At 43.3% G+C, this 14443-nt stretch overlaps 1 protein-coding gene across 2 annotated transcripts; it reads right to left on the bottom strand.

The window, feature by feature from the left end:
* Nucleotides 1-682: 682 nt before the first annotated feature.
* ints15 (integrator complex subunit 15) lies at nucleotides 683-9921 on the bottom strand. 2 transcript variants are annotated; one of them, XM_062964133.1, is made up of 7 exons: nucleotides 9771-9921; nucleotides 8381-8600; nucleotides 7473-7694; nucleotides 6311-6476; nucleotides 5329-5859; nucleotides 4972-5011; nucleotides 683-1227 (listed from the first exon to the last, which is right to left on the bottom strand). In XM_062964133.1, the coding sequence occupies exons 1-7, from the start codon at nucleotides 9866-9868 to the stop codon at nucleotides 1047-1049; spliced, it is 1458 nt and encodes a 485-aa protein (XP_062820203.1). In that variant the 5' UTR covers nucleotides 9869-9921; the 3' UTR covers nucleotides 683-1046. The 2 variants fall into 2 exon arrangements, with proteins under 2 accessions (XP_062820203.1, XP_062820204.1); XM_062964134.1 differs by lacking the exon at nucleotides 9771-9921 and adding an exon at nucleotides 9608-9761.
* Between the last annotated feature and the right edge of the window lie 4522 nt (nucleotides 9922-14443).

The following is a 14443-nucleotide window of genomic DNA, read 5'->3' as shown; positions in this document are numbered from 1 at the left end:
ATAATATAAGATTATAAATGGGTTATATAGCTGTGTGGAAGGGCCTTGAGTCTACACTGCCATATAATCCAGTGCAAATCAGATAATCTGTGGATGAGGCCTAAGTGAGGCCTATGTCTGCCTGTCCCCTAACCGAACCCTGGCTGTCCCTTGGCTGAGTTGGTTGCTAGGAGACCAAGTGGGCAGAGATTAGCCCTCTAAACTGGCAGCAATTGGATAAAAACAATTATTGCTCTCCCTCTAATTAGGACTTTATTTTTCTTTTCTTTTTGTTATATCAACCTAGAGGCGTGGATGATGGGTTGTGTTGTCAAATTTCGAAGTTGGGGGGGCTGTAGTTTTGTTGTTTTGTGGGTCGCCATGATGCCATCACTCATTTATATATATAGATGTGACAAGACGATTGGATTGTGTTTAAAATGTAAATGTAAGTAAAACTGAAATAAATGTAAGTAAAATAATAATCAAAAACAAAACCCACAATAAAATAAATAAATGAGAAGCCATGCCTCTCAATCAGACTCCCTGTACTGGAGGAAAAAGGTAGTAGAAAAATAAAAGGATTGGGTGCAGAGGTGTTTCTCGTAATCGCCTTCCCTTGCTTCCATCCTGAGAAAAGCGAGCCTTTGTAAACAGAGCCCACCAAAGCCAACGGTGGTTGCAAGCAAGGAAGAGGAAGGTCTTCCCTAACAAAATGTAGGTTTACTAAACAACACAGTGGGCCATTGGTCACCCACTCACTTTGCCGCTTGTACAGAAAAGCCGCCAAGGGCTACTCTCAAAAGCATTGGAAGTGTATATACATATTGTTATAAACAACCTGTCCCTCAAAAAACAAACAATGGCACACTTGCAACATCCAAAGTGGCCAAATGGTCTTTAAAAAATGGTCCCGCTTCCAGTGGCTGACATCCTCTTTTACCGGGGAAGAAATCTCTTCTTCTTGAAGTCAGGCAGCACCTTTAAAAAGATGGAGAGCCCTTCTTCCGTCCCATAAGACAACCCTTTGATGGAGAATAGGAACGGCCAAAAGATGTTGAGTCTGCTCAGCGGACTGGCCGGTAGGGGAAGGCCATGCCGGGTATAAACGTCTGGACTGGATGGGCCGGAAGGGCAGCGTGGGCGGGATATCCCAGCGGAGGGGTGTGGATGGAGGGGTAAAAGCCGGGCGGCAGAGAGGTGTGCGCCGGTTGCTGGACTGGACCTGAAATGACCAGCTGCAGGAGGCTGTGGAGGAAGGAAAGAAGAGGCATGAGTCGGTCTGCAAGGAAGATAATAATAATAATAATAATCATCATCATCATCATCATCATCATCTTTATTTATACCCCGCCACCATCTCATAGAATCATAGAATCATAGAATAGTAGAGTTGGAAGAGACCTCAAGGGCCATCCAGTCCAACCCCCCGCTAAGAAGCAGGAAATCGCATTCAAAGCACCCCCGACAGATGGCCATCCAGCCTCTGCTTAAAAGCTTCCAAAGAAGGAGCCTCCACCACATTCCGGGGGAGAGAGTTCCACTGCCGAACAGCCCTCACAGTGAGGAAGTTCTTCCTGATGTTCAGGTGGAATCTCCTTTCCTGTAGTTTGAAGCCATTGTTCCGTGTCCTAGTCTGCAGGGCAGCAGAAAATAAGCTTGCTCCCTCCTCCCTATGACTTCCCCTCACATATTTGTACATGGCTATCATGTCTCCTCTCAGCCTTCTCTTCTGCAGGCTAAACATGCCCAGCTCTTTAAGCCTCTCCTCATAGGGCTTGTTCTCCAGACCCTTAATCATTTTAGTCGCCCTCCTCTGGACGCTTTCTAGCTTGTCAGCATCTCCCTTCATCTGCGGTGCCCAAAACTGGACACAGTATTCCAGGTGTGGTCTGACCAAGGCAGAATAGAGGGGGAGCATGACTTCCCTGGATCTAGACGTTATTCCCCTATTGATGCAGGCCAAAATCCCATTGGCTTTTTTAGCTGCCGCATCACATTGTAGGCTCATGTTTAACTTGTTGTCCACGAGGACTCCAAGGTCTTTTTCGCACACACTGCTGTCAAGCCAGGCGTCCCCCATTCTGTATCTTTGATTTCCATTTTTTCTGCCGAAGTGAAGTATCTTGCATTTGTTCCTGTTGAACTTCATTTTGTTAGTTTCGGCCCATCTCTCTAGTCTGTCAAGATCGTTTTGAATTCTGCTCCTGTCTTCTGGAGTGTTAGCTATCCCTCCGAGTTTGGTGTCATCTGCAAACTTGATGATCGTGCCTTCTAACCCTTCGTCTAAGTCGTTAATAAAGATGTTGAACAGAACCGGGCCCAGGACGGAGCCCTGCGGCACTCCACTTGTCACTTCTTTCCATGATGAAGACGACGCATTGGTGAGCACCCTTTGGGTTCGTTCGCTTAGCCAATTACAGATCCACCTAACCGTAGTTTTGTCTAGCCCACATTTTACTAGTTTGTTTGCCAGAAGGTCGTGGGGGACTTTGTCGAAGGCCTTACTGAAATCTAGATATGCTACATCCACGGCATTCCCTGTATCGACCCAACTCGTAACTCTATCGAAAAAAGAGATCAGATTAGTCTGGCATGACTTGTTTTTGGTAAATCCGTGTTGACTATTAGCAATGACCGCATTTGTTTCTAAGTGTTTGCAGACCACTTCCTTAATGATCTTTTCCAGAATCTTGCCTGGTATTGATGTGAGGCTGACCGGACGGTAATTGTTTGGGTCGTTCTTTTTTCCCTTCTTGAAGATAGGGACCACATTCGCCCTCCTCCAATCTGCTGGGACATCTCCTGTTCTCCAAGAACTCTCGAAGATGATTGCCAGTGGTTCTGAAATAACTTCCGCTAGTTCCTTCAATACTCTTGGATGTAGCTGATCTGGCCCTGGCGACTTGAATTCGTTTAGAGTGGCCAGGTGTTCCTGGACAACTTGTTTCCCTATTTGGGGTTGGATTTCCCCCAATCCTTCGTCCATTCCATGTTGCTGAGGTTGAAGATGGCTTTCTTTTTGTGAGAAGACCGAGGCAAAGAAGGCATTAAGCAGTTCTGCCTTTTCCCTATCCCCTGTCACCATCACCCCATCTTCTCCTTGCAGTGGCCCTATTGCCTCCTTTTTCTTCCTTTTTCTACCAACGTAAGCAAAAAAACCTTTTTTGTTGTTTTTTATGTCCCTGGCAAGCCTGAGCTCATTTTGCGCTTTAGCCTTGCGAACCTTTTCCCTACAGGAGTTGGCTATACGTTTGAATTCTTCTTTGGTGATTTCTCCCCTTTTCCACTTCTTGTGCATGTCACTTTTGAGCTTTAGCTCAGTTAGAAGTTCTTTGGACATCCATTCTGGCTTCTTTGCACTTGTCTTATTTTTCTTCTTTGTTGGCACCGTTTGCATTTGCGCCTTGAGTATTTCACTTTTGAAAAACTCCCATCCATCCTTAACTCCCTTGTTTTTTAATATCGGCGTCCATGGAATGCCGCTCAGTAATTCCTTCATTTTTTGGAAGTCAGCTCTCTTAAAGTCCAGAATGCGTGTTTGACTTGTCTTAGTTTCAGCATTCCTTTGTATTGCAAACTGCAGGAGCACATGGTCACTTGCCCCTAAGGATCCAACCACTTCAACTGTATTGATCAGGTCTTCCACATTTGTTAAGATTAGATCAAGAGTTGCTGATCCCCTTGTTGCCTCTTCTACCTTCTGGACCATAAAATTATCTGCAAGGCAAGTGAGGAATTTGTTGGACTTTGTACTCTTGGCTGAGTTTGTTTTCCAGCAGATATCGGGATAATTGAAATCGCCCATGACTACTATATCTCTTCTTTGTGCCTGTTTGGTCAGCTGTTGACAGAAGGCTTCATCAAGTCCTTCATCCTGACTCGGAGGTCTGTAGTAGACACCCACGACAAGATCTTTTTGAGTCCCGGTTCCCTTGATTCTTATCCAGATGCTTTCAAGCTGGTTTCCCGGATTACAGTCTTGCATTTCTTCCGCAACAGGGACTTGGGGCGGCTTACATGGGGCCATGCCCAGAACAATACAATATAAAACAACAAATCATAACGCATTAAACAATACAATAAAATAAAATATACACTACAGTAAACAAAATCAAAAGAACAGTAGATGGTGTTTCTAAACCAAGCATAGACAAACTTCGGCTCTCTGGGTGTTTTGAACTTCAACTCCCATAATTCCTAACAGGCGTACTTTTAAATTATTATTATTATTAAATCATCATTATCATCCCAGAAAAACCTAAAAGAGGCAATGACACCTTCAACTTTATTCAACCTGGCATGGCTTCTGGCTTTTCTGAATGTCTAGTGGTAGCCAGGGGCAGCTAACCCTCTGAGGCTGCATTGCTGCTTTCCCTTCTCCATAGAATAGCCCTTGACTTATCTACGGGTCATATCAAAATCCATAATTTTGGCCCCAAAACCTGACATTAATTTAAACATTAATATGTGAGGTAATAATCAACTAAAAGGGTTAGGGTTAGGGATCTTCAGACACAAGGGGGGTTTTTTTGTGTCAGGAGCAACATGAGTTGCTTCTGGTGTGAGAGAATTGGCCGTCTGCAAGGATGTTGCCCAGGGGACACCCGAATGTTTTGATGTTTTACTATCCTTGTGGGAGGCTTCTCTCATGTACCCGCATGGAGCTGGAGCTGATAGAGGGAGCTCATCTACACTCTCCCCGGGTGGGATTCAAACCTGGCAACCTTCAGGTCAGCAACCCAACCTTCAAGTCATGAGGCTTTAATCCACTAGGCCACGGGGGGCCCTACACAAGGGGTTCAAGTGTATGTTTGCAATGGATGCCATTACTTTCTGAAATCAAGGCGTTGATAAGGCATGGTAAGGCTAGAGGGTACTTGGGGTTATTGCTAGTCGTAAATTGAACATGTGATCCCACTGCAAAGAAGACAAATCACATTTCAACTTGAATTAATAGAGCTGTAGTTTGAAACGCTAGCATTTCCTTACTTGTTGTGTGGCAGTCTGGAACACACCGTCCTCAGATCCTCTGAAAGCAGGGAGAACAGAATGAGCAAGGATGTAGAAACAATGCTGGGGGGAGCTTTCTATCACTTACATCCCTTTAAATACTTTAAAATTTATTTTTATCCCAAAGCAAATGATCAAAGGGTATAACTTATACACAGTGGTTATTGGCATAGACCTCCAACCCAAAGACTTAGATTCCAAAATAAGACCCTTCAGGATGGCATCTTGGTGCCTTTCCCTGACACAGAGTGCAGCTCTCCTTGCCCCAATTCCTATTCTGCTCACACAGTGCCCCATGTTCTTCCCAATGCCTGCCATCTGCTGTCAGATACCTACCTCTAGTCCAGAGCAAGGCTCCGGAGGCCATGGCCACCTGCAAGGCCTGGGCCAACCGATCAAGGGCCAGCTCAGTTTCCTTGGAGGCATTGAGGGGGTTGAGTTCATCTGCCAGGTGGCCAATATCCTCCACCAATGACACCACGTGGTCCAAGGGCACCAGCCCCAGGAGCCCATAGAGGTTCTTCTCAGACAAGTGTCCCTGCAACATCATCAGCACTTGCAGGACGCTGAGGTGCAGCTTGGAGTACAAGGCCTGGCTGTCCCGCTTCTCGGGGCCCTCGAGCGCCTCCTTGGCCGACCCTTTCCCATTGAGGAGGGTGCTGGAAGGTGAGGGTTTCCTCTTCTTGTAGGCCAGCGGGGCCTTCACGCACCACCGGATCAGGCCGCTAAGTGGGGTGAGTTCCAGGAACCCGATGGGGAGGCCGGTCGCAATGGGGGTGTTCAGGAAGGTGATGAGGATCAAGCGGGGGTCCTCGAAGATCCATGAAACTACCATCTCCAGCAGGTCTGGAGGCGGCACAAGGTCGTCTGGAAAAGAAAGTGAAGCCTTGCTCAAAGCCACAGATACACCCATCCTTGACATACAATGCTTTTTCTCCTTCGGGTTTGTTTATTTTGTGTTCTACTCTCTCATTACTATTCTATTCCAGGTTCTCCCCTCCTATTACTACTTTCCAATCAGGAGATTCATTGCACTAGGTTTCAGAAATGCCCTCCTGGGTTAAGAGTTCAAGTTCATCTTGTTTATTTCCCATGCTCTCTGCATTAAACAAAGGCTTCTTAAACATTTTCAACTCACGACCCCTTTCTGCCTCAGAAATATATTTGTGACCCCTTTCTAAGTGGTCTTGGGTATATAGGTATATAAAATATAGGTATAAAAAAGAAACGTTTACTGATGATAAACCAGCAATATACAGAGAATCATATTCTTTCCTGCAAGAATGTATCTCCAAGGAAAGGGAAGACATGAACGCACCTGAGGACATGTCGAAGAGCATGGTGACCGCTGTTATGAATTGGCAGCAGAAGCGGGGACTGGCACTGAAGATCTGCCTGAGGGTCTGGATGGAGCCCGGCATAGGGCTGCAGTAGTCCTCCACCAAGGCCTGGGCCAGTCGGACGCAGAAGACAGCTGGCGTCCGCTGAAAGAGAGCACAAACCGTCACAATGATACCAATGATATTTAATTCTGTATTGTTGAAGACTTTCACTGTCAGAATTACTGGAGTGTTGTGTGCTTTCCAGGCTGTATGGCCATGTTCTAGCAGCATTGCCTTCTGATGTTTCGTCCCATATTTAATTCTGTTTTAATGTTTGTATATTTGTAGATTTTAATGTAAGCCACTTTAAGTCTCTTTCTGGAAAGAAAAAGTGGGGTATAAATGTTATAAATGGGCCCAGGCTGTGGCGCAGACTGGTGAGCAGTCAGCCAGCTGCAATAAATTACTCTGACCAAGAGGTCATGAGTTTGAGGCCTTGAAGGCATTGAATGTTTGCCTTATATGTGTAATGTGATCCGCCCTGAATCCCCTTCGAGGTGAGAAGGGCGGAATATAAATACAGTAGAGTCTCACTTATCCAACACTCGCTTATCCAACATTCTGGATTGTCCAACGCATTTTTGTAGTCAATGTTTTCAATATATCATGATATTTTGGTGCTAAATTCATAAATACAGTAATTACTACATAGTATCACTGCGTATTGAACTACTTTTTCTGTCAAATTTGTTGTATAACATGATGTTTTGGTGCTTAATTTGTAAAATCATAAACTAATTTGATGTTTAATAGGCTTTTCCTTAATGCCTCCTTATTATCCAACATATTCGCTTATCTAACGTTCTGCCGGCCCGTTTATGTTGGATAAGTGAGACTCTACTGTACTGTAAAATAAATAAATAAATAAATAAAATTTATATTATTATTATTATTGCAGTTTTTCGCAGTCCCGCAACATGTGGATAAATATAAGTAATAATAATAATAACCCTGGAGGGCAGACATACTCAGAGCTTTGTGTGTACAGAATGCATGTCCCAAAAAGAAAACTTTGGGGCAGCTCTTGAAAAGGAGGCTGATACATCAGCATGTTACATATCATGCTTATGTACACTTGCGTCAATTGCTGTTTCTCACCTGCAGCCACGAAGCCGCACACTCCAGGACAGGCACCCTGCAGATGGCAATCGCCATGGAGACTAACTTGCCCAAGAGGGCCATCCGGCTATCATCTGCCTTGTTCCCTTGTGGACTGAAGAGTGAGGAGAAGATGATCTGCCGGACAGAGTCCTTGCTCTGCTCCTGGAAATAGTTGCACATAATCTCCAGCAGCTGCAGCTCCTGCAGCGAATTCAGCCTCTGAGAGGAGAGAAGACAGAATCAGTCACTCTCCGGTGTTCTGAAAGAAAGTTCCCTAACTTGATAGAAGAGTCCCTAATGCTGACTCTCATATCTGTACATAAGGCCTCTTGAGGTGCTCCCTTCACATGTTGAATGACCAGGAGTCTCAAACTTTAAAACATTAAAAATAGGTTTTGTTTTTTTTAAAAAGTATTAACATTCAGACCAGAAATTCACAACATTCGAAGCAGAAAATCTATGATATGGAGTCAATTTACATGGCTTTATATATGATGCTTATAAAATCTGTGGATATGGAGAATAAAATGAGTAAGTTAAAACTGTATCTGCCAAAATCACCCACAAACTGCCTCCTTATTTTTATAGCTGCTGTATAAAAAGTAGCCACTCTAAAAATGATTGTTTTAGATAATATTCTTCATTTCTGCCAGGGATCTTCTGTACAATGGGAGTATTACAGGCTTCCTTCGGTCCCTCATTGCTCTCCATAGACACAGGAGATGGATGAAAGTGGCCCTAATAGCCGCTTTTTTTCTCTTTGTGGAGAGAAAAAGTGAGGTATAAATAAACACCACAATAAAAATAATTATAAATATTACAAATAAATAAATAAAAATAATAAAAATAAATAATAAAATAAAAATAAATAAAAATAATTATCAAAATTATAAATATAAATATACTTTGGTCTGGCTGCCTCCTCCGCCGCCGCCGCTGCGCTCTTTGGGGACCTGGAAGACAAATTCCTCTAGGAGCTCGATGGGGCCCTTGTCCACAATGGGCAGTGGGACACTCTGGAGCTGACTGCTGAAGTAGATGTCCAGGTGGTAGAGGACCTCCTTGGCTGCGCTCAGGGCGTCCCGGCGGAGCAGTGAGTGCCGGATGTCACTCATGGTGCTGATCCTGGAGGAAGAGGAGGGATGTCCAGTTGGCCAAGAGATACCACTGATATAATAATAATAATAATAATAATAATAATAATAATAATAATAATAAATACAGGGATGTCCTGCTGGCTAAGGACCTTTCCACACATCCATATAACCCAGAAAAACAAGGCAGATAATTCGCAATATCCGCTTTGAACTTGATTCTGAGTCCACAATGCCATCTAATATTATCTGAGTCCACAATGCCATATTGTATATACATATAATATTGATAATAATATTATAATGGAATACAATATTATACTACTAATAATACAATATAATAATATTAATTACAGTAGAGTCTCACTTATCCAAGCTAAACGGGCCGGCAGAAGCTTGGATAAACAAATATCTTGGATAATAAGGAGGGATTAAGGAAAAGCCTATTAAACATCAAATTAGGTTCTGATTTTACAAATTAAGCACCAAAACATCATGTTGTACAACAAATTTGACAGAAAAAGTAGTTCAATACGCATGTTGTAATTACTGTATTTACGAATTTAGCACCAAAATATCATGATATGTTGAAAACATTGACTACAAAAATGGCTTGGATAATCCAGAGGCTTGGATAAGCGAGACTCTACTGTATGTATTATATATTAAATGTAATATTACTAATAATATTACCATATAACGATATAGTACAATATAGCAATTTATTGCTTATATTGTGCTATGCTATTAATATATTGTATGTTCATTTGATTTGTAAGCCGCTCTGAGTCCCCTTCGGGGTGAGAAGAGCGGAATATAAATGTAGTAAATAAATAAATATATAAATAAATATAATCAATTTCAATGTGGATTCTTGTACAGCTGTGTGGAAGGGGCCTTCTGTGTATTTATGCAGGGCTTGCTTATTCACACGAGTCAAGCCCATGAAGGGCTCTCTCTCTCTCTACACGTATGAATCCACTTCAACACGCGTGTCAAACACCTCCCTCACATGCCAACCCAGAAAAAGGGACCAACCTGCAGACTTGGCCCCGCCCACCCCCCGATCCGTCTTCTTTCCGTGTCAGCCGGCCCTTCTTCTCCTGAGAGCGGCCCATTCATACGGGTCCCGCCGTACACGTGTCGACTCGGCGGAGCCCATTCCCCTTCGAAAGAAACTGACGTCACGAGCCGCCCCTACCTCTTCCGCGTCCCGCCACGAGCCGAGTCCCGACGGCGGACGGAGCCCCGCGAGGGCCAAAAAGGACGTTCCGGCCACGGCGGGGCGAGGGCTGCCATTGATTGGCTGCTTTAGCGAGTGCGAAACAGCGACACCTATCGGCTACTCTGTGCAGAAGGGGCGTGGCTTAATTGAGGGGCGGAGCTTGAGGTTTCCCTTGGATGGATAGGTTCAGCGTTGAGGTGTCTCTGAACATGTGCAAAGTCTTTGTGTGTGTCTCTCTCCCCCTCCAATTCATTTTAATCCCAGGAAGGAAGAAGCAACCCAGTGATTCCGGCCATTAAGTCCTTCGACAATAAACAAAGTGTGTTGTTGTTATTATTATTATTATTTTATGATACAGCAAACAAGACAGACATGCTGGATTTCGTATCACAAAATCACAAGTCAAACACTTCCCAAGTGTCCAGGACTGTGTGATGTATTTTCGGATGATGCGTGCAGATCCCAGTAGGGTGGCCTTTTGCAGTAGGCAGATCGTGATTTTGTCAATGTCTATTGTTTCCAAATGCCGGCTGAGGTCTTTTGGCACGGCACCCAACGTGCCAATCACCACCGGGACCACCTGCACTGGTTTCTGCCAGAGTCTTTGAAGTTCAGTCTTGAGGTCCTTATAGCGGCTGAGTTTTTCCTGTTGTTTTTCGTCAATGCGACTGTCACCTGGGATGGCGACATCAATGATCCAAACCTTTTTCTTTTCCACAACTGTGATGTCTGGTGTGTTGTGTTCCAGAACTTTGTCAGTCTGGATTATTATTATTATTATTATTATTATTATTATTATTATTATTATTATTATTATATTTATACTCCACTTTATCTCTTCTGAAGGGGACTCAAAGCGGCTTGACATAAAAGCATTAGGATACAATTGAAAACCTACAAATATGGAAGCATGAAAACAGAGTTAAATATAAACAGTATTTTTTAAAACCACATTTAAAATCCATTAAAACATATTCGAAGTTGGGTTGCTGTGAGTTTTCCAGGCGTATGGCCACGTTCCAGAAGCATTCTCTCCTGACATTTCGTCCACATCTATAGCAGGCATACTCAGAGATTGTGAGGTTGTGAGGATCTCGCAACCACTGAGGATGCCTGGCATAGATGTGGGCGAAAGGTCAGGAGAGAATGCTTCTGGAACATGGCCAGACAGACTGGAAAACTCACAGCAACCCAGTGATGAAAGCTTTTGACATCATATTCTGAGTTAAAATCCACAACCATTCCAATTAAAAGCTTTTCGTAATTGCCAGTCAATAACCTTGATCTTGAGTTGGCGAGATCCGTTATCTTTGCAAAAGGCCCGCTTTTGGCTCAGTGAGAAAGCGATTCCTGCTGTTGTTCCTGGATCTGGAAACCGAACAGATGCTCCTGAAGATCAAGATAAAGGCAAGCGATTCAAGGGCCAAGTCACATTGCTGACCCCATTCAGGCTTTGTATTTGGAATTCTTTTGCCAAGGTTGGTTGGATTCAGCACATTGGAGAGCTCCCCCCTCTCTCTTATTATTATTATTATTATTATTATTATTATTATTATTATTATTATTATTTTATTATGACACAGCAAACAAGATAGATATGCTGGATTTCGTATCACAAAATCACAAGTCGAACACTTCCCAAGTGTCCAGGACTGTGTGATGTATTTTCGGATGATGCGCGCAGATCCCAGTAGGGTGGCCTTTTGCAGCTGGCAGATCGTAATTTTGTCAATGTCTATTGTTTCCAAATGCCAGCTGAGATCTTTTGGCACGGCACCCAGTGTGCCCATTACCACCGGGACCACCTGCACTGGTTTCTTCCAGAGTCTTTGAAGTTCAATCTTGAGGTCCGATAGCGGCTGAGTTTTTCCTGTTGTTTTTCGTCAATGCGACTGTCACCTGGGATGGCGACATCAATGATCCAAACCTTTTTCTTTTCCACAACTGTGATGTCTGGTGTGTTGTGTTCCAGAACTTTGTCAGTCTGGATTCGGAAGTCCCACAGTATCTTTGCGTGCTCATTTTCCAATACTTTTGCAGGTTTGTGATCCCATCAGTTCTTTACTGCTGGGAGGTGGTACTTGAGACATAAGTTCCAATGAATCATTTGGGCCACATAGTTGTGCTTCTGTTTGTAGTCTGTCTGTGCAATTTTCTTACAGCAGCTGAGGATATGATCAATGGTTTCGTCGGTTTCCTTGCAGAGTCTGCATTTTGGGTCATCAGCTGATTTTTCGATCTTGGCCTTAATTGCCTTTGTCCTGATGTCTTGCTCCTGGGCTGCAAGGATCAGGCCTTCTGTCTCCTTCTTCAGGGTCCCATTCGTGAGCCACAGCCAGGTCTTCTCCTTATCAGCTTTTCCTTCAATTTTGTCAAGGAACTTTCCATGCAATGTTTTGTTGTGCCAGCTGTCAGCTCTAGTTTGTAGTGTGGTTTTCTTGTACTGTTTTTTTGTCTGTTGTGCTTTGAGGAGTTTCTGATTTTTGACTTCAATCAAAGCAGGTTCTTCACTTTGCTTTACATATTCTGCCAGGGCATGTTCTTCTGGCCCCTGATCTTCTAGGCAGATAGAGCCGGTCAACATCACTGCGGGGGTGCAGTGAATGATGAATGGTCATGAGTTTTCTTGTTTTTCTGTCCAAATTGTCCAGTTCCACATGTGTCCAGTTTATTATTATTATTATTATTATTATTATTATTATTATTATTATTATTAGAAGCACAACAAGGTGAGTCCACAGCAGACACTCTGCTGGCTGTTGTATTGGATCACACGCTGGACACTTCCCAAGTTGTTGTTGTTGTTGTTGTTGTTGTTGTTGTTGTTGTTGTTATTTGCAGTTCAGACCAAAACCTGGAGTGGATTCAGCCATGTCTTCTTGTCAATCTGTGTGGAAGTGGATGAGCAAAAGCTCCCCGGAACTGTATAGGCCTCTGGATGCCTCCCATCCTCCCCTGGCAAGAAGAGCCCATGGTAAGGAATGCTGGGAGTTGTAGTTCCAGATATACTTGAAAGATACATACAATGATAGGTCTTCATTCAGCTCAGTGCCTTCCATATGAGTTAGACTACAACTTCCATCACTCTCCAAAAAAGATAGGTTTTTGCATAGAATCATTCAACCCAATAACTTTCAGAAGGGTTGGACTATGACTCCCATCATTCTCAGAAAAGGATTGTTCTATGCATGGACTCATTCAGCCCAATATCTTTCAGAAGGGTTGGACTATGACTCCCATCATTCTCCAAAAAGGATTGTTCTATGCATGGACTCATTCAGCCCAATATCTTTCAGATGGGTTGGACTATGACTCCCATCACTCTTCAAAAAGGATTGTTCTATGCATGGACTCATTCAGCCCAATATCTTTCAGATGGGTTGGACTATGACTCCCATCACTCTTCAAAAAGGATTGTTCTATGCATGGACTCATTCAGCCCAATATCTTTCAGATGGGTTGGACTTTGAATCCCATCACTCTTCAAAAAGGATTGTTCTATGCATGGACTCATTCAGCCTATTACCTTTCAGGTGGGTTGGACTACAACTCCCATCATTTTCAAAAAAGTATTGGTTTATGCATGGACTCATTCAGCCCAATATTTTTCAGATGGGTTGGACTATGACTCCCATCACTCTCCAAAAAGGATTGTTCTATGCATGGACTCATTCAGCCCAATACCTTTCAGATGGGTTGGACTATGACTCCCATCATTCTCAAAAAAGGATTAGTTTATGCATGGACTCATTCAATCCAATATCTTTCAGATGGGTTGGACTATGACTCCCATCATTCTCAAGAAAAGGATTGCTCTATACATGGACTCATTCAGCCTAATACCTTTCAGGTGGGTTGGACTATGACTCCCATCACTCTCCAAAAAGGATTGTTCTATGCATGGACACATTCAGCCTAATACCTTTCAGATGGGTTGGACTATGACTCCCATCACTCTCCAAAAAGGATTGTTCTATGCATGGACACATTCAGCCTAATACCTTTCAGATGGGTTGGACTATGACTCCCATCACTCTCCAAAAAGGATTGTTCTATGCATGGACTCATTCAGCCCAATACCTTTCAGATGGGTTGGACTATGACTCCCATCACTCTCCAAAAAGGATTGTTCTATGCATGGACTCATTCAGCCCAATACCTTTCAGATGGGTTGGACTATGACTCACATCACTCTCCAAAAAGGATTGTTCTGTGCATTGACTCATTCAGCCCAATATTTTTCAGATGGGTTGGACTATGACTCCCATCACTCTCCAAAAAGGATTGTTCTGTGCATTGACTCATTCAGCCCAATATTTTTCAGATGGGTTGGACTATGACTCCCATCACTCTCCAAAAAGGATTGTTCTGTGCATTGACTCATTCAGCCCAATATTTTTCAGATGGGTTGGACTACTCTCCCTCTCTAAACCAGCAGGGCTACTATATTGGCTTGGAGAGTGATGGGAGTTGTAGTACAACCCACCTGGAGGGTGCCAAATTAAGAAAAAGCTGTATTAAGAAAGTCTATAGAGTGAAAACCATTGACAATAAAAAGCATATTGAGTTGAATTTTCCACATTGTCTCCTGTTTATTACTATACATTTGATTATTTGGAATTTTTCCGTTATTTTGCAATGGAAAATCC

This window comes from Anolis carolinensis, unplaced genomic scaffold (genome assembly GCF_035594765.1).
Source record: "Anolis carolinensis isolate JA03-04 unplaced genomic scaffold, rAnoCar3.1.pri scaffold_13, whole genome shotgun sequence".
Classification (NCBI taxonomy): Eukaryota; Metazoa; Chordata; class Lepidosauria; order Squamata; family Dactyloidae; genus Anolis; species Anolis carolinensis.
This window is presented reverse-complemented; position numbering and strand designations above follow the sequence as displayed.